Raw genomic sequence first — 23,720 nt, forward strand, 5'->3', positions numbered from 1 at the left:
GTGTAGAATCTTTGCGATACTGGAGCCAAGGCGTTTTAAGAAACCGAATTGGGTTTATCCTAATATTAAATCAGTTAGACCCCCAGTATTGCATAGTGACAATTTACCAATTCCTGTGTTTACAGGACCATCTTCTGCTAACTGTAATGACATTGAAATGTGAGAGAATTCTGACAATCAAGCAAGCAGCAGTGAAAGCGAGTTCGAAGAAAGTAGTTGTATGAAACAAGGATTTTCGCAAGCAGAGCTTAGCGACTTGGTTCGTGATTTAAATTTATGAAAAAAATCTGCCGAAATTCTTGCTTCAAGACTAAAAGAAAAACAATGTCTTCAACCTGGCGTTACCATCACATTCTTTAGGACCAGAGAGCAAGAACTTCTTCCTTTCTTTCAAGAAGAATACAAGCTTGTATTTTGTAACAATGCCTCTGGTCTGTTAAATTGTATGGGGCATCCTGAATATAATCCTGAACATTGGAGACTTTTTATAGATAGCTCAAAAAGAAGTCTGAAATGTGTATTGCTGCACAATGGAAATAAATTTGCTTCGGTTCCAATTGGTCATTCAACGAAACTAAAAGAAGAATACCAAACTATTAAAATTGTTTTAGAAAAGATTTCTTACGCACAACATCAATGGTCAGTATGTGTGGACTTAAAGATGGTGAATTTTTTATTAGGTCAGCAAGGTGGGTATACTAAATACCCCTGTTTCATATGTCTATGGGATAGTCGCGCGAAAAAAGAACATTGGACTAGAAAGGTTTGGCCTTTGAGAGAAAATATGGAAGTAGGAAAAGCAAATGTGGTTCATGAACCACTGATAAGCCGAGAAAATATTCTTCTTCCACCACTTCACATCAAGCTTGGGCTAATGAAACAGTTTATCAAAGCCCTTGATAAGACCGGTGACTGTTTTAAATATGAGTGTCAAAAATTTCCGTCTTTAAGTATGGAAAAATTAAAAGCAGGTGTCTTTGATGGGCCGCAGATCCGTACTCTTATAAAAGACATTGAATTTATAAACCGTATGTCACAAATTGAATCTAAAGCATGGCTAAGCTTTGTCTTAGTAGTCAAAATTTTTTTGGGGAATCATAAGGCACCAGATTACCAAAAACTAGTTGATGAAATGCTTCGAAATTTCTGCAGTTTAGGAGCTAATATGAGCATTAAATTGCATTTTCTTCATAGCCTTTTGGACAAAATCCCGAAAACCTTGGGCGATTATAGTGAGGAACAGGGAGAACGGTTCCACCAGGATATAAAAATAATGGAAGAAAGGTACCAAGGTCGATGGGACTGCCACATGATGGCAGACTACTGCTGGACCTTATTAAGGGATTGTCCTAAGCAAAACCATAACAGAAAAGCCAACAGAAAAACTTTTTTGTAATGTTTTTAAATTATTTAAGTTAACTGCAAATATATATTTTTGTTTTTGTATAATTTTTAATGAAATATATTAATAAAAATATTTTTTTAGTGCATATTGGTATTTTAATACTGTTTTTTTCAATGAAATAGATAATAGTCTTTATCTCAAAAACTAGAGTCAATTTGAGAAATCTAAAATTTTTCTAGTATTCAGCACACTAGTCTCACACAGAATTGACTTAAACCAACCCTGCCGCAAAATGACTGTTCCCCAGTGTAATCGCTGGATAGTTCCATATTCACCCATTTTATTAAAGACCTTCAAAGCGCACATCAACGTTGAATTTTGCCATTCAGTGAAATCTATTAAATACATTTACATATATGTAACCAAAGGGAGTGATAGGCTGTGATTGGTATTAATGCAGAGAATTCCAATGATGAAATTGCCCAATACCAAATGGGTCGCTATGTTAGTAGTAATGAGGCAGTTTGGCGAATATTTTCAAACTCGCTGGATTTGCCAGGATTGCCACCTCACAATCTTCAATTGAAGGTTGGATCGGTAGTTATAATGTTGAGAACTATCAACCAACCGCGTGTTTGCAACGGCACTCGGTTAGCGATAAAAAAATCATTGAACAACGTGATAGAAGCAACTATACTGTACCACTGATGTACCATTTAAATTTAAACGACTACAGTTTCCAGTGCGGTTTGCTTTTGCTATGACCATAAATAAGTCCCAGGGGCAATCATTAGGTGTTAGTGGTATTAATCTATAAAACCCATCTTTCTCACATGGTCAATTTTATGTTGCCTGTTCCCGTGTTTGAAAACCATCAGATTTGTTTGTATATTCACCAGGTAATCAATCAAAAAACATTGTATTTCATAAAGCACTACAATAAAAATAAAACAGATTTTTATTAATAATTATGATTTACTTGATTTACAATAAAACGATTACTGAAAATACTTATATACGTTTTATTTCATTATTCTTTATTATATCGGTTATTAACCCTATGTAAATAATAATAATAATAAATAATCTCTATGTTTTGTCATTGAAGCACCCACTTTATAAATATTTACAAAATTTTTCAATCAGGTTTGAACCTTAAGTTCCCCTCTTAGTTTGAAGCCCTCTGGCACACATCCCAGTCGGGGTTTTTAGTGGGTCCCAAAAGGGTGGCCAAAGTTCGTGGAAGCGAAGATACTTAGATCCCCCGAGCTGACTCTTTTCTTCAACTCTCCTGACCAGAATCTTCACCACGATGATAGGGCGGTCCGCAGAGTAAAAACGTTTTAAGGTCGAAATAAAAACTGCCACATGCAAAATCTATTTGACAGAACGAAGTCTGTGGGGTCCGCTTGTCAATTATAAAAACTAAAATACAAGGCGCAGCAGCTGACGTGTTGACCAACCATAACGCAATATTTAATTTTGATGCAATCAATATTGAGTGAAAAATTAGTTCATGAGTTGAACCGAGTTGAGCTTAGAGTCTTAGAGTTTCGGGATCGGAAAAGTGTCTACAATAAAATAGCGATTCAATCAACTGCGGATTCTTGCCTTTATGAACGATTTTCGTGTGACCACGCCCGTGCCGTTTCCCGAGCACGGCTGGCGCGGCGGTGCAGTGTGAGTCCGGCATATGTTGACGTCTCTAAATTACAATACGGGTTGTCAACATTGCATTGCTAGATATGATTTTTTAGTGCCTTTTGCACATAGGCTACAAAAAAGAAGTTCACAAATGGTATTCTCGTGGTGCGGACGTAAAGGAAGCTCTAAAAAAGCGTAAATCTGAAATTCCAGAAGAGTTCAAAGTTGAATTGAATCTGTTAGTTGACCGTCTGAAACCTGGTATGGGAAATTCCAGTGATGGGAATACCGCGAGACGTTTCTTTGAAAACTTCGAAGTATCCTGCAGAATTCTTGGCTTTAAGAAAGAATTATTCGACCGAATTTACGTTATTTTACAAGTTGTATCCTGCGGTTTTAATGTAAATGTACCGTTATTTGAGAGCTATTGCACAGAAACTGCCAATTTATATGTAACTGAATATTCGTGGTAATAGTAACCAATAACGTTTTTTTGGGGAACTATATGCGAGTTTTTAAATGGAATATACATTTCTTGTGTGCATAAAACGTCTGACATTCAAGAGCAATCATAGCTTATTAAAAATATTGTAATAGCCTTTCATATTCCATTGAACCATTTTAAGAGACATAAAGGGAAAGAAAAAAGAGCGATAAATAAAGCGTTTTTCAATAGGTGCGCTTCAACTTTTTTCCGATAGGGAGGGCGAACGACGCAATATTTTTTATTTTTCGCTTGTCATTTGTAAACTTCATTAGTATACATTTCATCATGGAACGCTACACACTTGAGCAACGATTGCAAATCGTGCAAATATTTTATGAAAATAATCGTTCTGTTGCTGCTACTTTAAATCCAAATAATTCCAAAAAATCATCTTCAGTGATGAAGCTCACTTTTGGCTCAATGGCTTTGTCAACAAGCAAAATATGCGTTACTGGGCAGAAAGCAATCCACACGTGATTCATGAGGCACCGTTGCATCCCGAAAAAATCACTGTTGGGTGCGGTTTACATGCCGGCGGCGTTGGTTGGTTGGTTGGTTAGAGTGGTGATTCATCCAGAATCCAACTAGCGCTTTCGCACCATTTTGTTGCCACATCCTCGTTACCAAATTGTTTAACAGTTATTTACAGCAGGACTATATCCAGTCTGTGCGGTTTAGGAACCTTATTAGGTTGTTGACGTTGTGAAACATGGCACATTGGCTATGCCAATGGAGAGCCGAGTGAGTGTGAGCGATACACCGCCATCGAAACGATCTGAAGCAACTGAACAAGTTGTGGAGGATGTGGAGATGGCGGACAATCTCTCAGTAGACTCAGACGGATCTCTGGTACCGAGTAAGTCTTTGACAACGGTTAAGCCTGGTGTGAATCAGGTAAGTACCGGTAAAAAGACCGAAGTTATTGGAGAGTCGAACGCAGGTGTTGGTCTAACCGCAAGGCAGATCAAACGAAGAAGACAGAAGGCGAGGCAAGCCGAAGCACTAGCTAAGGCAAGGACTCAAGCTCCGTCAACTTCGACACCTGTAACGGAAACGGGAAAGCGTGGCAGAACAGAGGATTCCTCTGTAGCGCTGCGCTCTTCCGGAAACGAAACGGGGTCTGTGCCAACGACCGGGAAGAGGAGGAAGGCAAAGAAGAGGAAAGTTGAAAAACGCAATTCGGAAATGCCTGCATCCTCGACCCCATCCAAGGCAGACAAACCTTTGCCTGACAAGGCAGAGGCTAAGGGACCTCAAATGTCGAATGACACTCTTCCGTCAACGTCTGGCGAATCATTCGCGAGAATGGCAGCAAAGGCAATGACGGTGGAGATACATACCGACAAACAAGATGGTCTACTGTCCAAAGGGCAACAAGACTATCTTGACAGCTATCTGTGGAAAGCTATCGGTGAGTCGAAAGACGCGCCGACTTTCGAGGGGAAAAGCGTGGTGGACGGCATCGTAAAGGTGCACTGTTCCAATGCTTTTTCCCGAGAATGGCTAGAAAAAGCGATAGCAAAAATCCCAGCCTGCGAAAACAGCAAGTTTATTCTTGTTGAGAGTAGCAAAGAAAGGCTGGTACGAGCGAGTGTTTGGATTCCGGGTCCTTCCTGTAATTCAGCAGAACTCCTCAAACGCATCCGTGTTCAGAATAAGGATCTGGACACGACTCTCTGGAGAGTATACTCGTGCACCAGGCAGAAATCCGCTACCACTTCGGAGGCGGGTTCCCACCTGGTACTGGGTATCGATCTTGGGTCGCTCAAGGTTCTTAAGTCGAAGTACGGGTGCCGTCCCCACCTACATCTGGGGCGGATCCAGTTCCGCGTCCAGGATAAGGTGGAGGACAAAGCGTAAATATACTCAGTCTCATGACTGAAGTAATATTTACACAGATAAATCTGCAGCATAGCGAAGCGTCTACGGCTCTCTTGTGCCGTAGGCATGCAAAACTGCAAACAAACCCACACATAATACTTATACAAGAACCATGGGTATGTCACAAGCGTATCTGTGGTCTAAGTGCTATGTCGTGGGGACAAATACTTCATTGTGAAGGGAATGTGAGACCGCGAGCATGTATTATCATGCCGAGGTTGATCGAACACACGATGTTAAAAGAGCTATGCTCCGGAGATATCGTTGCTGCAAAAATAAAGTACTTGAAAAGTGGGAACAGTGTCGAAGCTATTATAGTTTCGGCCTACCTACCCTACGACTCTTTACAGCCACCTCCTTCGAGGGAGCTAAGAGAAGTGGTCAAGTACGCAGAATCCAATAATCTGGGGCTAATAGTGGGCTGTGACGCAAACTCACAGAACATTGTGTGGGGAAGCAGCAAATGCAACCCCAGAGGTCTCAAGCTACTGGATTTTATCCTGTCATCCGATTTGGTCATTCAAAACACTGGTAACAAACCAACTTTTGTGACCAGAAGGAGACAAGAGGTGATTGATTTAACACTTACCAATAGGTCAGTTGGAAGTCAAATCAACCGATGGCGAGTTTTGGAGGAGGACTCTCTTTCTGATCATCGTCTTATCGAATTCCGACTGGGAATTGACACAATATCAATACCTTCCGGTAGGAATCCTCGAAATGTGGACTGGGACAGGTATGGTGAGCTTGTAACAGAGCGATTACCAAACCTGAAAAAACTCAAATCAGCAGAAATGATTGAAGATGCGACTAAGAAATTAGAAGGTACTTTAATCAATTGCTTTGAGGAACTGTGCCCACTCAGGCAAAGCAGACAGGGGAAAGCGGTTCCTTGGTGGAACCCTGAACTGTCGAAGCTTCGTGTACGGTCCAGGAAACTTCTTAATAAGGCCTTGAAGACCAAAACAGAAGAGGACTGGGCCAATCATCGACTTACACAGAGAGAATATAAGAAAAAAGTACGGCAAGCCAAACTTGAATCCTATAGAAATTTCTGCAGTAACGTCGAAGAAATGAGGGAAACAGCGAGACTTTGTAAGGTCCTTCATTTAGACCGCTCAGTAAGGCTGGATTCCATTCGAAAACCTGATGGTTCATACACCATTTCCAAATTGGAAACGTTTAATGCTCTACTCGAAACCCACTTTCCGGGTAGTAGAACTATCTCTGAAGTTGAGAGTGGCATGAACAACAACGGTGGCAACGGTGGAACCTCTAGGTACAGCTGGTATATTGCTAGTCGGATAGTGACAAGGGAATCGATAAGGTTTTCCTTATCTTCCTTTGAGAACTTTAAGTCCCCTGGACCTGACGGAATATATCCAGCAATGCTTAAAAAAGGAGGAGACAGGCTGATTGAGGCCCTGAAAAGGATCTTCACAGCCTGTCTTGCATTTGGTTATATACCATCCCAATGGCGACGCGTAAGAGTAGTATTTATTCCGAAACCAGGAAAAGATGACTATTCCCTAGCAAAAAGTTTCAGACCAATCAGTTTGACATCGTTCATGTTGAAAAGTCTGGAACGAGTGGTGGAGAAACATATTCGAGTGGGGGTATTGCCGAGAAGTCCACTTAGTAGAAATCAACACGCTTACCAGAGTGGAAAATCATGTGAATCAGCCTTACACGATCTTGTTAGCAAGATTGAAGCTGGGCTGGAAGCTGACGAATACACAATGGGCGTGTTCGTGGACATTGAGGGGGCTTTTGATAATGCCACTTTCGGCTCGATATGTTCTTCTGCCGAACGACACGGAGTTAATCAAGCCATTATAAAATGGATATACTCCATGCTCTCTGAGAGGCTGTTAAGCGCTGGTGGGAGCGATGACGAGCAAATCACAGTCAGGGCCAAGCAAGGATGTCCCCAAGGGGGTGTTCTTTCTCCGCTGCTGTGGTGCTTCGTCGTAGACTCCCTATTAGTGGAGATGCAGGAACTCGGCTTTCACGTCCAAGCATATGCGGACGACGTCTGTGCGCTAACATCGGATAAATCCTTAAGGAGGCTTTGCACGAAAGTGCAGAGGATTCTTGACAAAATCGATGATTGGTGCATGAGACAAAGTCTTTCCGTTTATCCGAACAAAACAACTATAGTCTTGTTTACGAGAAAACGGAAATTGGATGGACTCAGTCTTCCAACACTGAAAGGTGTGGCACTTGGTCTTTCCAACGAAGTTAAATATCTAGGAGTAATCTTGGATAAGAAGCTGACTTGGGAGACACACGTTTCACTGAAGGTGAATCGTGCATTGAAGATTTTTCAGCAATGCCGTAGAGCCTTTGGCAAAACTTGGGGTCTGAAACCTGCTGTGGTCCTATGGATATACACAGCACTTATCAGACCAATCATCACTTACGCTTCTGTGGTCTGGTGGCGACGGAGCATGGTTAAGTCCACGATCCGGGAACTATACAGGCTGCAAAGAAGTGTATGTTTACGCATCACGGGTGCCATGAGTACAACCTCTGGAGATGCCCTAAATGCTATGCTTGATTTGCTCCCCCTGGATCTTAAGATACAACAGGAAGCAATAAAAGCTATTTGTAGACTCCATAAATATGGTTTCTGGCACGAAGATTTAGCTTCGGGACACAGAGAAATCTTTAAGTTGCTGTCGGAGCAGTATCCACTGTTTTTGGCACCTAAAGATGACCTGATACCCACAGTTTCATTCGGAAGGAAATTTGATGTCAGATTTCCATTGCGTGAGCAATGCAGCAATCCAGGAGGCATGCAGGGAGGTTTGACGGATATTTTCTTTACCGATGGGTCCAAGACTGAAATAGGGTCTGGAGCCGGATGGTACTTAAACGATAGTAATAAGTATCACTACGCTATGGGGGGAATGGCAACTGTCTTCCAAACAGAAGTTTTTGCCATCCTAAAAGTAGCCGAATGGATAATCGAGAGGAGATGGAGCGGGAAACAGATTGGAGTCTTCAGTGACAGTCAGGCTGCATTGAAGGCCCTGGAGAACGCGAAGCAAACCTCAAAGATTGGTCAAGAATGTAAGAAGAAGCTGAATTCTGTCGCAAGACAGAACAGGCTTGTACTTATATGGGTTCCAGGACACTCCGGTGTTCAAGGAAACGAAATTGCTGACGAATTGGCCAACCGTGGATCAGCGGTGCCCCCACAGGGGCCACAGCCAATAATCGGAATCAGTCCCGCAGGAATCAAGAACTGGATCAACGATTATGTAAGCAATCTACATAAAGAGCGATGGTCCGGTCTAGAACGCTGCAGAACTGCAAAGTGTTTTGTGACAAGTCCGAACAGAAAACTGTCAAACTTTCTACTAAAACTTAGAAGGAAAGACATTCGGTTGATGGTCGGCATCATTACAGGACACAACCCATGGGGTCAGCATATGACCACCATTGGAATCATCGAGGACCCGGTATGCCTGTCGTGTTTGGAGGAGGCGGATAGCACTGAGCACTTTCTCTGTGAGTGTCCTGCCTTTGCTAGAGCGCGACTACGAGTATTGGGTTCCGATGTCATGAGAATGAGTATTATTCGTTCTCTAAAACTGGAGGATATTTACAAATTTGTCAAAGAATCTGGAAAATTCTCACAGGACTAACTATCTCTATCTCTGTCTCTATTCTTTCCTATCTCTTTCTATGATACTTTTCTCCCTCCCTCCTTGACTATCTACCCCCTTTCCAGAGCTTTAAATACAATGGGCTCCTTTAGCCTGAGTGTTTTAGGAGCCACCAAATCTCCTGGTGCTCCTTGGCTCGACCTTTTCAAATTCAATTCAATTCAGGTTGTTGACGTCTAAGCCAGACAGCTGCTCGAGACTCTCGAACAGCGGTTTGCCCAGGGTTGACATTCTGTCCTTCCATAGGGCAGGGCATTCACAGAGAAAATGGAAGATTGTTTCTTTTTTCTCCGGTTGTTTACAACTATGACAGTTTGTGTTGTGAGGGATGCCCATTTTGGCGGCTTGTTCTCCGATAGACAAGAAGCCAGTTATGACTGCCATAAGTCTACAGGTGTCCCGTCGTTTCATGTTTATTAATGTCGACGATTGCTTGAGGTTGTCGGTGGGCCATAACGTTCTGCTGATTTTGCATTTCGTCTGGTCTCTCCATCTACACTCTGCAATTCGAAGGTTTTTTAGGGAAATTGCATTCTTGACCGCACCTAGTGGAGTGAGTACTGGTACTGCAAGAGCGCTATTCATGGCAGATCCCCCTCTTGCCAGTTCATCAGCTTTTTCGTTACCTTCTATGTTCCGGTGTCCCGGGACCCAAATTAAGGTTACGCTATGGTTTTCACTCAAGTTGGTGAGGCTATTCCTACTTTGCTCCACCACTTTAGAGGTTGTTATAGTCGCATCCAGCGCCTGGATTGCAGCTTGGCTATCCGAAAGAATAGCGATATTGATCTTAAAAGAGAAATCTGCGATTAGTAACCTACAGGCTTCCCCAATTGCTAGTACTTCCGCTTGGAAGACGCTACTGGTATTAGGGAGACGCACAGATTTTTCAATTCCAAGTCTCTGAGAATATATACCAGCTCCGACACCACAATCCATTTTACTGCCATCTGTATAGACTGTGGTATCGAAGTTGTTTAGAGAGAATCCCTTATTCCATTCTTTTTTAGATGGAAATAGTGTGGCAAAATTCCTATGGAACGTTACCATCGGGACGATGTAGTCAGTCCTCACCGAGGTTAACTGAGTTTGTCGCAATAATAGACTAGCGTGACTATAAGTTTTTTCTTTCCAGCGACCCGCTTCATTTAACCTAAATGCACTCATGGTTGCCGTCTTCTTTATATGTAGGTCTATTGGAATAACGTGTGTCAGTGCATTGAGAGCCTCTCTAGGACATGATCTGATTGCACCGACCGTTATTGCACAGGCTGATCTTTGTATTCTGCCGAGTAATTTGGTATTGTACTCTCTCTCTAGAGCTTTCCACCAAACTACCGAGCCATACGTTAAAATTGGTCGTATAACCGCCTTATACAGCCATAATGTATGCTTAGGTTGAAGACCCCATCTCCTTCCAAGCATACGTTTGCAGGCATATAAAGCAATTTCTGCTTTCCTTACCCGTTCTTCGACGTTTAACTTCCAGCTAAGTTTGGAGTCCAGAATTACTCCTAAGTACTTTGCACTGGTTGATAGTGACAGAGTATGTCCGTTGATATTTGGTAGGGTGAAAGTTGGTACCTTGTATCTGGTGCTAAAAAGCATAAGTTCCGTTTAACGGGGGTTTAAACTTAGGCCACATCCTGTGGTCAAGAGTTAAGCTCGTCTAACACCCTTTGGATGATCCCACTGATCGTATTTGGATACAGTCCTAACACAATTAGCACCACATCATCAGCGTACGCCACCACTTTTACCCCACCTCCATTAAGTTTTATTAAGATTTTGCTGATCACACATAGCCAAAGAAGTGAAGATAATACTCCCCCTGTGGAGTGCCCCCGTGGACCTTCTTGGTTATGTTGATATTACCCATATTAGCTTTGATGATCCTGGTTTCTGGCATGGAGATGACCCAGTTGCTAATGCAACTGTCCACCTCCAGGTCTATCAACGCCCGTTGGATGGCATCTGTGCTAACATTGTTAAAGGCGCCTTCGATATCCAAGAATGCCGCCATGGTATAATGTTTGCTCTCTAGAGAGCCCTCTATAGTTCGGATTACCTCGTGAAGCGCTGTCTCCGTAGATTTGCCTTTAAGGTATGCGTGTTGTGCATTTGATATACCAGAGCTCTCCAAAGAGCTTCTGAGGTGCATATCCAAAAGTCTTTCAAAGGTTTTTAACAGGAAAGACGAAAGACTGATTGGCCTGAAGTCCTTCGCTGATTCATGTCCTCTTCTACCTACTTTTGGTATGAAGACGACCTTGACTAGTTTCCAGCTATCTGGAATATGGCCTAAGTTTAAACACGCTTTAAAAATTTCCTCTAGCCATGGTAGGATACAGTCCAAGGTTTCCTGTAACATCTTTGGAATGATCCCATCTGGCCCCGGAGATTTAAAGGGTGAGAAAGATTTGATTGCCCATGCAACTTTTTCTTTGGTAATAATTTCATTTGCAAGATGCTGTGGATTATATTGGCTCCGCCTAATGTTTCCCCTCTCACTTTCGTAAGCGCTGCATCCCGGAAAATGCGTGTTTAGCAGAAGCTCTAGCGATTCCTCTGCTGTAGCAGCCCAAGTTCCATCAGGTTTCTTGACCCAAGAAGCCATTGAGTGGTCTTTAGAAAGAACACGGCTGAGCCTAACAGAATCCCTGGTGGATTCGATTGACGAGCAAAATTCCCTCCAGCTCTCTTTTTTGGCGGCCCTGATTGCCTTTTTGTACTGTCTCCGACTTTCTCTGTACAATTCCCATTTTCCCGTCGAGTAGCTGAGGTTAAACGTTGATCTAGATTTTTCCCTTAGTTTTAAGAGCTCACTGCTCCACCAAGGAGGGTGAGTTTTTTTGCTAAATTTTATGGGGCAGGACGTTTTTTAAGCCCTACTAAATGCATTTTCCAGTGTTATGACCCTACTCTCAAGGTTTTCCGTGAGAGTGATTTGAGGGATAGGAATCTCTCCTAACCTATTGTTTACTGCATTTTTGAACCTCTTCCAGTTGGTTCTTAAAGGATTTCGATACGGTAGGGGCGGATCCACCTTAAGATCCAAATCGTAGAGGATCCAACTATGATCAGAAAAGGACCTTTTGTTGGATACCCTCCAATTATCAACCCTTACTAAGCTATTTTCAGACAGTAGAGTAACATCAATCACTTCCTCCCATCCTCTGAAGTACTCCGTACCAGGAAAGGTGAAAGTGGGAGTGTTACCCCTGTTACATACCGGTAAGTTAGTATTAATAATAAAATTATATAAAGACTCACCTCGGTCGTTTGTCTCAGAGCTTCCCCACAACGCATGCCTCGCGTTGGCGTCGCATCCGAGTAGCAGGGTTTTGTTTCTGGTTGTTTCAAGCACAAGCCTACAAGCCTCCTCGGGCGGTGCTGGCCGATCATGTGCCATATAGATGGATGCAAGTGTGATGCTGACACCGTCAGCAGCTTCCACCTCAACGGCCGTCACATCCTGTGAACTGTATGATGGGATTAAAAATATGTTTAAGTGTTTTTTGGCTACAATACATGATCTAGGATTACCTTGAGTACGCTTATAGTACAGATTGTAGTTTCTTCCAGGGAACCCCTTCACCTCGTTGCTCCGCACCCAGGGTTCCTGGATTAAGGCTATGTCAACGTTCTCCTCCGTTGGGAGAACGGTTAGGTTGTCCGTTGCAGTTTGTGAATGCTGCAGGTTGATTTGGACAACCTTTAAAACCATTTTTTATTGGTTTGCTTCCGCAGGTTCGGCGTCATTTAACTGCATGCCAGTCAGCAGTTCGCTGGTGCCGTCAACCTCATCCTGCTCCTCCTCCGAATTCGCAGAACGGAATATCTTCAGCTGGGCCTTCCGTATGCCAAACCGAAGTTTATTTTAATATTTTTGCAGTGGTTCAAGGCTCTCTTCTTTAATTTGAAGGAGGAACGACACGCTGTGCTTTTGCGGAGCCTCCGCTTTGATGATCGACTAATCGGCCATCGGCACTGCGCGGTTGTGAGCCTGGAGATAGGGAATCAACTGATTGGCTTCAAACTCCACGTTTGGTATCCAGATGCGAGCCCTCGGCATTCGTGGTATCTCGCTAGCTGGAATGAGCTTGAGCCTCAAGCCATCCCAGCTGCTCTGAATTTCGCCAATCGCTTTTGTCAGGAAATGCAATGAGTACTGGTCATCACATTTGATTATCCGGCAACCGCGAACCACTTCCACCGAGTCGAAACCTGGCGATTGACCCTCCGGGTTCGCCATGACATGGTCGACGATTATGCGAGACAACCGTGCCTCAATCTCCGACAATTTTTCAAGCACAGGTTTGCCGCGGTTGGAAGTTTCGTCCACCAGTGCCATTTGAAGGTGGTCCCGTGCCACCTCACTGAACTGTTTGGTTAGTTTGGGGACAACCGCGCCCTGATCTGAGATCTTGTGCTTCTTTGATGCCCTTTTGTTTTCATCTTGCGAACGGTTACGTTTTTTGGCCTCTGTCTTTCGGGCGGTTTGGAATGCCAGATATTCGTCCACCACCTTTTGACACCTTGCCTTGTCAGCCTCATCTTTGGGATGAGCTTTACCTTCGGTCTCGTTCTTGCGAATCCAGCCAAGGATAGCGAGAGACCTCTGGTAGAGCTTGTACCTTGATGGGCCTTTATTGGCGCGCTTTTGCCCATGGCTTTAGCGGATGTTGTCGGTTAATTTTTTGTTGTTGGCGTGCTGTGGCCCACAGCTTTACCCTCAACTGCTTCCTGGCTAGAGGCCAGGAGCTCATCCTCCGTGGAAGATCCGATCCCCAGTTTGTCATGGGTGACCGATTGCTTGTCCTGTCGCTTAGTTTGTGTGTCCGTTTGACTGTCTTGTGCTGTCAGTGCGTCCGTTTGTCTTTCCGTCTGCCGGCGGCGTAATTGGCCCATATTTTTTCGTTGACGAGAACGATCGCCACGTTACTGTGAATGGAAATCGATACCGCGACATGATAAACGATTATTTTTGGCCGCAATTGGATGGTATGGACTTAGACGACATGTGGTTTCAACAGAACGGGGCCACAAGCCACACAGCACACGCTACAATTGATTTGTTGAAGAGTAAGTTCGATGAGAGCATTATTTCCAGAAATGGACCGGTCGAATTGCCGCCGCGCTCGTGTGATTTGACGCCTCTAGACTATTTTCTTTGGGGTTATGTGAAGTCATTGGTGTAGAGTAACAAGCCGGCGACGATTTGTGAGCTCAGAGCCAATATTGAACGCGAAATTGCTGGAATTTCGGCCGATTTATGCAAAAGAGTGGTCGAAAATTGGGTTCAACGATTGGACTTCGTAAAACGTGCACGCGGTGGTCATGCAAAAGAAATCGAATTTCATACTTAAATGTATATGTTCAAACTCGATAATAAAAAAAAAAATTAGTTAAAAAAGTCAAACCGTTTGTGTTTTATTCAAAAAAAAAAGTTGAAGCGCTCTTACTGAAAAACGCTTTAGCTGTTCAAGAGCGCTACAATCATCGGACTTGATTTATTCCTTTTTGAATTTTTGGGTCAAGCCGTTCCCGGAGAGTGTAATCGTGCAAGATTAGATAGAGAACTAATGGTGTCGTATTTGTTGGAGAGTTGTTTTTTTCGTGGGGGTTGAGATTTGAATGAGAATTCAGTGTATGGTGAGTAAGGGCTTAAATTTCATCGTAAGTTTCTGATTTTTGTTTTATATTTTCATTGATTGTCACCTTTTTCATAAGTATCAATGAAAAACATAACAATAATTTTCATTGATTGCATTCGTCCTTGATGTGACCGCTGAGTATCTTATTGTGGCCAGTTATGTTGTTTATTTATTTATTGTTTATTTTAATATGTAATATCCTCCTTTGCAGCTGAATCTTTTTTCATGGTGGGGAGCAGGAAGGATGTTCTTCGGCGCAATTGACGCAAGTTGTAAAGATCGAAAGTCAGCAGGAAAACTTCTGTTGGTATGGCTATACCTTCCACGACTTTTGTAAATTTGTAAACCGACCCCACATGATTAGATTTAAGTTCATTAACGATTTCGTGATCTGGAACATTATTGAGGCAGGGAAGGAAGATAGTACCCTTCACATAATTAGGTTGATCATTTAATTTGTAAATAATTTAGCAAATACCTTCTTGACTATTTTAAATCTTTGCAAATCTTTCTACTCTTATCTTCTACTCTTGGTTCAACTCATGGTTCAACTGCTCCTAAATTTAGGCAATGCAGTCTCTTTCTGTTAATTTGTTGTTAATGGTGAAACATGTGTCCGTGGTGAATCACTTGCGTAAAATGAGTGAGGATTTTTCTATGCGTTCCATCCATTGAAACATTAACATCTATAACATCAACGTTCTCAGCGGTATGCATATACATATGAGCAGCAGTGACGATAAACATAGGAAGGCAATCATCAACCAAATGAAAGGGGCACCAGCAACGTCAGAACTCCAGCAATCTTAATTACACCAATCAAGGTTATTTAAATGTAACTATGTGTGATAGAAAAATATTCCATGAAGAATATGACGACTGGCCACCTTTCACGGACATGTTTATATCTGTGTGCATAGCGTGTTTGGAGTAAACACTCCCGAGCCCAAAAGCTTTATCCCCTAACTTAAAAACCCAAGATAAAGTAGCACGAATTATTGAAAACTAAAATCTCGTTGTGGAGATCGCGCAATTCTCGTCGACAACCAGCTCAAAACTCTCTTCAAAATCCGCTCCATTCACAGTGAATATAGGCAAAAATTTCAAGCAACGTTGTAGAACAGCTGAAGGTCAAATAAACCAAAAATATCAAGAGGTAAGTTTGCTCACCCATTCATTCCCATTAATAACTGTTTTGTCTATAAAAGCAGAATCCACTCATTTAAGACTGGGTTCAGAAGACACATCACGTTAAAATTGTTCAAATCGAATCACCGAATCACAGGTTCATAAGAGACAATAATTATTATAGAAACTGTTTACCCTTTCCATACCAAGAACGCAAGTACCAAAGTAACTTTACCTGCGCTTATTATCGAAGGCGAAATCACTTTCAACACCAAAAGGCTATTCAAGCCCCCAAATGCAGATGTACACCAAAACCGAATCAACCGCCTGAGAGTAAGGCATTACGAGCATCTCCTTCAGAACATTGTACTAAAAGTTATTGGTAAAGCGGCGAGTGACTTTAACGTCTGGGCAACATATAATAGTCGGCGTACAAATAATAACGGCAAATGACAACTGAAGAGTGAGTGAGAGCTTCACCCACAGAGCTCATCAGGCTATCATAGATATCAGATTACTGAAAAGAGGCTCAAAGTCGCACCCAAACTAACATATCCAAAGCGAAAAGACAGTGATATGAACAGTGAAGTGCTTTAATACATGATCGAGCAATTCCAACTCCCAGTTGGTTCTATCGAGAATAAAACGGAACTCGTAGTAGAAGGACTACGAGAAGCTTGCGATGCTTCCGATGATATACAAAATAGAGCCCTGAAAGTCCAAGGTGGAAAATGTAAACCTTTGTGTGGTTTTGCCAAAGGGCAACAAAAACCCTGGCATCAAAACCCTTTACTAGACACAATGGGAAAAATTCTTGAGAGAATTAAACGGAGAAAATATTGTAGATTTTATGCTTAAATCAGCTAATAACGGGAAGGGGATCTGCGCGCATGTAAAACATATTTGCAATGTTTTAAGGCGTGCCGAGTTTCGTAGGCGTCAACAATAACTAACCGGCCCCGTGAGGCACCTTTATGGCAGATCCACGAGGACAGTGGCAGATCGAGGAGAGGTGTTTAGGACGTAGGTATAGCTGTGAGGCTACCAGTCGTGCATACTATTATGCCGGTATATCAGTACTGGTGAGAGTTTTCTCTTAGACATAGCGTCGTACCGGACATTGCTACCAACCTCATCAATTTCATCGCATTTTCTTGTTGATGTACAGCCTTACGCACAAACATTCGTCTATGTATCACTATTAACATTCACATCCACATCTTTTCCTACCCCATGTCGCTTCCACTTGAAAATGTTCTAATTAAAATATCAGCTTAATTTTGTCATCCATAGGATATGCGACGACTCTATAGAGCACAACAAATTCCGCCTGTACTGCTCTGATTTTCTCATGATGGCCTCGGGCAACAGACATGAATCGGCCAAAGTGCACAACGTCGCCATCACTCAAACTCTCCAGCTAGCTTCCAAAATTGCGGTAGAGCGCATTACACGTTGTTGTGCCGATCTGCGTGCAACACACTGATGCACGGACGGAGGACTGAGACAAGGACGAACCGGACGGTCAAGCACCGGTACAAGTGTCCCCGGATTATGGAGTTACTGGACCAAGCACAAAAAATAGTCGAATAGCTGAAAGGAAAAATGAGTTTTAGAGGTTTAGGATGGATATTAAACTAATGCCTTTTGAGAATGGTTTCACTAATTTGAAAACCTGCCTAATACTTTTCCAGACACGACATATGATGTCGTTCGTGTTGAAGTGTCTGGGCTGGAATGTTCACATCTGTGCTCGTATCGCCATTCGTACGAAACAAAAGTACGTGATACGTCAGTCGTATTTTCTGAATGAGATCAAGACATACAAATGCAAACTAATCGTAATATATTTTCTTTTCACAATTTTTTTTAATTCCACTGGATTACATTTGAAAATAATTTATTTATCAGTTCTGTTCGCGCTACAGCTGGACCCATCGCTGTATCCAGAATTTCCAGGTGTCAAAATGTTGGAACCGTGATGTTACTCACAACAATCGCCTGAAGTCTTGCTGCTTCAATCAAGGGTTCTCACTGAGCGTCAGCGGGTTTCTTCATAGGAAACGTAAGGTTTTTCTCGGCTGATATTTTTGATCAGCGTAAGCCTATTAAAGATTCAATAAACAGTAATAGTTTTTTATTTAATACAATCGTTACAAAATTTCTTTCATCTTCATTTTCGCATCTGCAACTGGTGGCCCTGCAGCATTCAGACGCTTCGCAAGGTTATCTCATAAGCAGTTCGCAGTTGATTCTGCTTTTGGTTTAATTTATCGTAATTAGACCTGCAAAATTGATTCAAAATTTGAATTAGAGTACAATAATTTTAATTAACTTACATTTTTTCTGGATGTATTCATATTCTCTTAAATTTGACAACTTTTTCAACCACTCTATTTCAATTCCGTGAACTGATGACAGTTCGTAAAATGCATACATACGTTCAATGACACTGTTACCGATGCCATTATTCGAAGGTGCGTTCACGTAACATGTGGTCAAAATTCGAAAAATGTATGCAACATAACGGGTGGTATGTTCACGAATATTACGATTCAAGCCTCGGATTTACTTTTTGAGCTCCGTAGGGCACCAAATGAGGTAATCTAGGAGAAGGCTTTGCCAATTTTGGCAGGTCACTAATGGGTTCGCCCTATATGTTTTTTTTGACACAGAGGATGCTTCGTACTATTGTTCCTTTATTAGTAAATATAAGCAGCTCCACTCTAAGATATTGTATGGACGATGCGCTTGTTCAATACATGCTCACGGGATTATTGGATTCAGGCAAAGAGAGGTCCCATATATCCATTGCAGAGCTATCACGATTTTTCCAAGGAATTTATGCGTTTTTTTCGCATCTTCTTCTGGTGTTTACCAATCGATTATTTAAATTGCAAATGCCCAATGCAAATGATGTGACCTTCCTTATAATAAAGAATATAGGACTTACTACTACAGCTTTGGCAGTGTTTTCACAATATAGTCCAAAAATTCCTGATGCATTACTGCACTTACCATAACATAGCTTCTGTATAAGCGGAAAGTCCCTAGAAGACAACCTTAAACATTTTCTTTGCGAATATGACCAAGCTATCCAAGACGAGGGATATGTAATTCTTAAGGTGACAGACTACATAGTAGAGTGTAGATAAAAGGGCAGGAATATTTGTATCAGCGGTGATATTCTACCTTCCCTTAAGGCATTACCCAATTCTCTAACTAATTCAAAATTTGTTTTCAATTCAACTTATTTTAACCGGAGTGCATTCTTATTTTACTATAAAATCCGGTGAACTTACGGCAAGCTTAGCCTAGTATTCCCACTGGTCTTCCACCCCATGAGTTCTTGCTAACAACCAGCGATTATCATAACACATAAAACATTTACTTACCCAACTTTCTCCGACAGTCGAAATCTTTCATCACAAATATGCCCACGTGAATTTGATGCCTGGCTTTCCCAAATTGGAAAGTCGTCGTTGTCGTTAGAAGCAAAGTACTTATTTTCAATAATTGTATTGCTGATTTTTTGGTGTTGTACTTCTGATTGCATAACATTTTTTGGAAGGACACAATTGAATGTATATTCCCAGTACTCCTCAAACCATGGATTTCGCGTGTTTGTTTGGGGTGTTAGTTGCATCATATATCTATCGAAATCTTCAATGATTTCGGATTGTAACTCTACTGTTATAGCTCCCTCTGCTATATCTTCTAGTCCATCGAGAAGTTTTTGCTGTTTTCCCCATCCATCACTTGCTATCCAATGGAAAGGATGAGTTAAGTTAGCTCTCTTAGCTGCCAACAAGATACGGCGGGCGTCTTCGGCTCTTGTGAATAATACAACCCCCCGAGCACTAGGTTTTTTTTGTAATTTCGAAATAATAATATCAAATATCTTGTCATCAGCTGCGCTGGGTACCTTTTCTGCAGCTGCAATGCAAACATTGCGTTCACTAGCTTCTTTATGAAATGCTTCAATGCCATATTCTCCATAAGAGCCTTCTGAGTGTATGGTAGACACGTAAGACCAGTTAAAGCATTTTATGATATCGACGAGAGCTACAGACTGAAATGTATCTGGTGGGACAGTGCGCGCAAACAAATCGAAACGTGTCTTATCTGATAATGTTTTAGCTGTAGATGCGGGAGAAATTTGAGGAATATGAAATAGTCGGAGAAGGTTGGCTACCTGAAGAGAAACGGAACTATATGACCCGCCAATCACGCCAAATACCGGACCTGAAGAGGCGTTCTTTCGTAAATGGGGCATAGAATCGTCCGAGCATTCGAATGCCGATGTATCCAGATTGTTTAAAGATGATCGCACAAACTGCAGAGATTGATTTAGGGCGTATGTGTCTCGGGAACAGGTATCAAGTATATGCACCCCCAGCGTAATATCAGGCAATAAACTGGTATCGTTATTAACGCGGTCAATGGCATATAACATTGCTTCAAGACGATGCACGCCACGGTTATAAATCTTCGGGCCACAAGGTGCACCCTCACCTTTTTCATGTACAGGAAAAAGTCCTCCAAGTATGATATCACCAGGTAAATTTACAGAGACCATTTCCTGTGATGACGGCTTGGCAGTCGATGTGACCGTTGTAATCCCAATTGGATGCGAAGTGCTTTTAATATTTTTTTTTAAGCTGGTAACTGTTCCAGAGCGCTCATTGCTTCCATCAATACTTTTTAAATGTTGCTTTTTAGCGACAGCCGTTGAAGTTGTAAATGCCAGGGTACGCGTAGATTTGGGTGCTTCTGACTGTAGTTCAATAATTGGTACTTCCGTCGCACTTGAAAATGAAGACGTTGTTGTCCTTTTTCTCTCGGCATTGCATAATAGCGTAGGCTGCATATCTAGACTTAGTATTAGTAACATGTAAACTACCCCTCGAACGGTATATGGGTGAAGTTCAATGACTGAACTGCAAATTCTGTATATAATCAAACACATCATATTGACGACTGAATAATTTAACTGATGAATTTTTAAATTGATGAAAATTATTAATTTTACGTGAACACCTTAAAAATACTTTCTGTTAAATCTTTCTTCGTTTGAAACGTTCTGACTCCTATTTCTGTCGAACATTTATTTGGCCACTACACTTATTACAAGCTGGTTGCTTAATTTTTTACAAAGTGTTCCTTTTATTTTATGTGTCAAAAATATGGAAGACTTTTTCAATGACGCAAAAACGATAACTCTTACATATGTACATACGAATGGAAATTACTTTGAAAAAAATACAGTCGTGACCAGGCCGTGCATGCTAGAAAGATAAGAAATATACACATAGTTAGGATTATAAAACATTTATAGTAACTGCATAAGTATGTATCTAAATGGATATAATTGGTACAATACCCCTATATCGAGTCCTAACCTCGAAAGCCGCGCAAGTGGTGAAAGGCACATTATAAAAGCGTTTGTTATTTTTTTCCCAAATTCTTGTGAAATATTTCTGCTGTTTAAATATAGTTTGGACTATAGATAACAATATCGGTGCATACTATCCATTTTTAACTTTATGTTATATTCAAACTAAATTGTGGCCGATTACGATATTCGTACTGTCACCACTGCAGGCTTCCTTGAATACCATAGTGTGAAAAAGTAAAATAAATAGAATCCTTTGATGAAACAAGAAATCGACCGTAGCCGAGGGAGTTTGTGCGTGACTACCATTCGGTAGAGCTCCAGCTCGAAACTCGCTGTTGACATGAAACATCAAATGACAGAAAAGGTTTTCTAATAGGGGCCGCCCCTAGACAGGCAATGGCAAACCTCCGAGTGTGTTTCTGATAGGAAAGAAATTCTCGTAAAAAAAATCTATACCGGAAGAGTTCTGATAGATTACGAGCAAAGATTGAAAAAAATACTTTGTTGAACATTTTACTGATCAATTTGGGTTTAATTTGGGATAGTGCCGCTAAGAATTTACCAAACTGGCAATAGTGGTAATGTTTGTTAATGAAACGCTTTCGTTAATACTTTTATAAAACCAAAAATTCTACGTAATAGTATACTCGTGTTTAAAGATTTCGTGTTTATCGAATTGCACAGGAAATTTTGAGGTTACCTATATTACACTTATCGAATATCGTCGACTGTGTAGTAGCTAACTTGTTGTAGGGTAACAAATAAAATTAAAGCTTTCCGATGCAATGAACTCTTATTATTTCATCGAAAGGCCATTTAACCCTAATCTTATAACCCTGTAAGCCACATTTTGTTGCCTAGCTTGATGTTCCTACGGAATTACGCAACTTATTCCTACCAGAACTCATGACTTTATTTTACTTGAACAGCTCAGTAAACTAATAAACAAGAAATATATCATATGTAATTGTGCTATATTTTTTATAAGTCAAAACAAAAAAATGTAACACAAACTACCAACATGTGTCCCAGAGGCACATTCTACTTTGAATTGAATATTTAAAGCAAAAAACTGTTAAACAACGTACTAAATTTTTTGTATTTGTGTACTGAAACACCTCAAAAAACTTGGCTTCAACTTGAAAAGAAATACAAAGCCAATGTATGTAACTTGTTTTTGGTCCAATGGTGAATCGCGGACTAACTCACTCACTTTGGTGATTTCACTAGCGGTTGCAGTTGATCCTTGTCCAATGGTGAATTGAGTTATGTAGTCCTTTTGGCGATCTCGCAAATGATTCAAGTCAAACTGATTTTCATTAAAACTGTACTTGTTCACTGCTAGAATCTAGTTGATTTATTGAAACTGCAATTTCTATTTCTAGCCTTAATTCTAAGAATACACTAAATATAAAATGTTTGATTTTAAGTCCGACTCAGAACTGCGTGCGTTCGATCGCCACGAGGTCATTTATATCGTTCTTACGTGTTTTTTTTACCGTTGTTGAACCCATCAATCCCCTCTTATCACCCACCAACAGCTCAGTGAAACTAATTATTTAATACACACAGGCACTTGTTAAAACCATTTATCCAATTTGTCTAGGCAGACCTTCGTTAGTACAGATATGATCGTTTAATTCCATCTGCCCGTTACCTCTGAGGACGCCTGAATAACGTCTTCCGAGCCGTTCGATAATAAAAAAAAACAACAATTTTCACTTGTTTAATTTTAAAAGTTACTTTATTGAACTCTAATTATCGACTGACTACAATTTATTTTTGGTTGCTTAAATACTTATTATCTATGTTGGTAAAATTGCAAACGCTGCACTTGTACAAATAAGAATTGCTGTTACTGCTATTCTTATTTGTTTCTTATTTCAATATTTTTGGTTTCAAATAATTTTGTTGTCCAAAAGCAAGTATTGCAATAGTGCTAATAAGAATTGCTGCTATTGCAACAATTTTGGTTTCGAATTTATTTTATTGTCCAAAAGCAAGCATTGCAATAGTGCTAATAAGAATTGCTGCTATTGCAATAATTTTGGTTTCGAATTTATTTTATTATCTAAAAGCAAGCATTGCACTTATGCTAATAAGAATTGCTGCTATTGCAATATTTTTATTTGTTTATTTCTTTTTATTTCTTTCCAACACTTATTGCAATACTTTTCGTTTCGAATTTCTTTTCTTATGTTTCCCAATTGATGGGAATTGTGGTTGGCGTTTCATGTTTCCCTTCTTTGATTGAGAACTCTTCTGAGTGTTCAGAGCTAATAGGTCTATTTATAAGTTCGTGCGGTTTTACAACAGATGGCGTAACTTGATTATTATTCCATCGATCCACATTTCCAAACATTCATTGGAGAGCTACTGTCGTAAGGCACAAACGTCAGTATAAGTTTTTTATTTGAAGCGTAAACAACAATATTTTTACCACACTTGAAAATGTCGAATTTCGTGCCAAATAATGTGTTTTTGCGGGGAATTCTTCTTCATTATT

At 41.0% G+C, this 23,720-nt stretch overlaps 1 protein-coding gene across 1 annotated transcript; it reads right to left on the reverse strand.

Moving 5' to 3' along the window:
• Positions 1–13,004: 13,004 nt before the first annotated feature.
• On the reverse strand, positions 13,005–21,090 carry LOC128869917 (metabotropic glutamate receptor-like). The gene is made up of 2 exons (XM_054112516.1): positions 19,212–21,090; positions 13,005–13,704 (listed from the first exon to the last, which is right to left on the reverse strand). The coding sequence occupies exons 1-2, from the start codon at positions 20,786–20,788 to the stop codon at positions 13,005–13,007; spliced, it is 2,277 nt and encodes a 758-aa protein (XP_053968491.1). The 5' UTR covers positions 20,789–21,090.
• Positions 21,091–23,720: the final 2,630 nt, after the last annotated feature.

The sequence above is a fragment of the Anastrepha ludens genome, chromosome X, assembly GCF_028408465.1.
Source record: "Anastrepha ludens isolate Willacy chromosome X, idAnaLude1.1, whole genome shotgun sequence".
Lineage (NCBI taxonomy): Eukaryota > Metazoa > Arthropoda > Insecta > Diptera > Tephritidae > Anastrepha > Anastrepha ludens.

Coding starts and splice junctions, on each gene's coding strand:
- LOC128869917 (XM_054112516.1), bottom strand. CDS start 20,788: ATGATGTGTTTGATTATATACAGAATTTGCAGTTCAGTCATTGAACTT. Junction 13,705..19,211: donor CGACTGTCGGAGAAAGTTGG/GTAAGTAAATGT, acceptor CATCCGCTAAAG/CCATGGGCAAAAGCGCGCCA.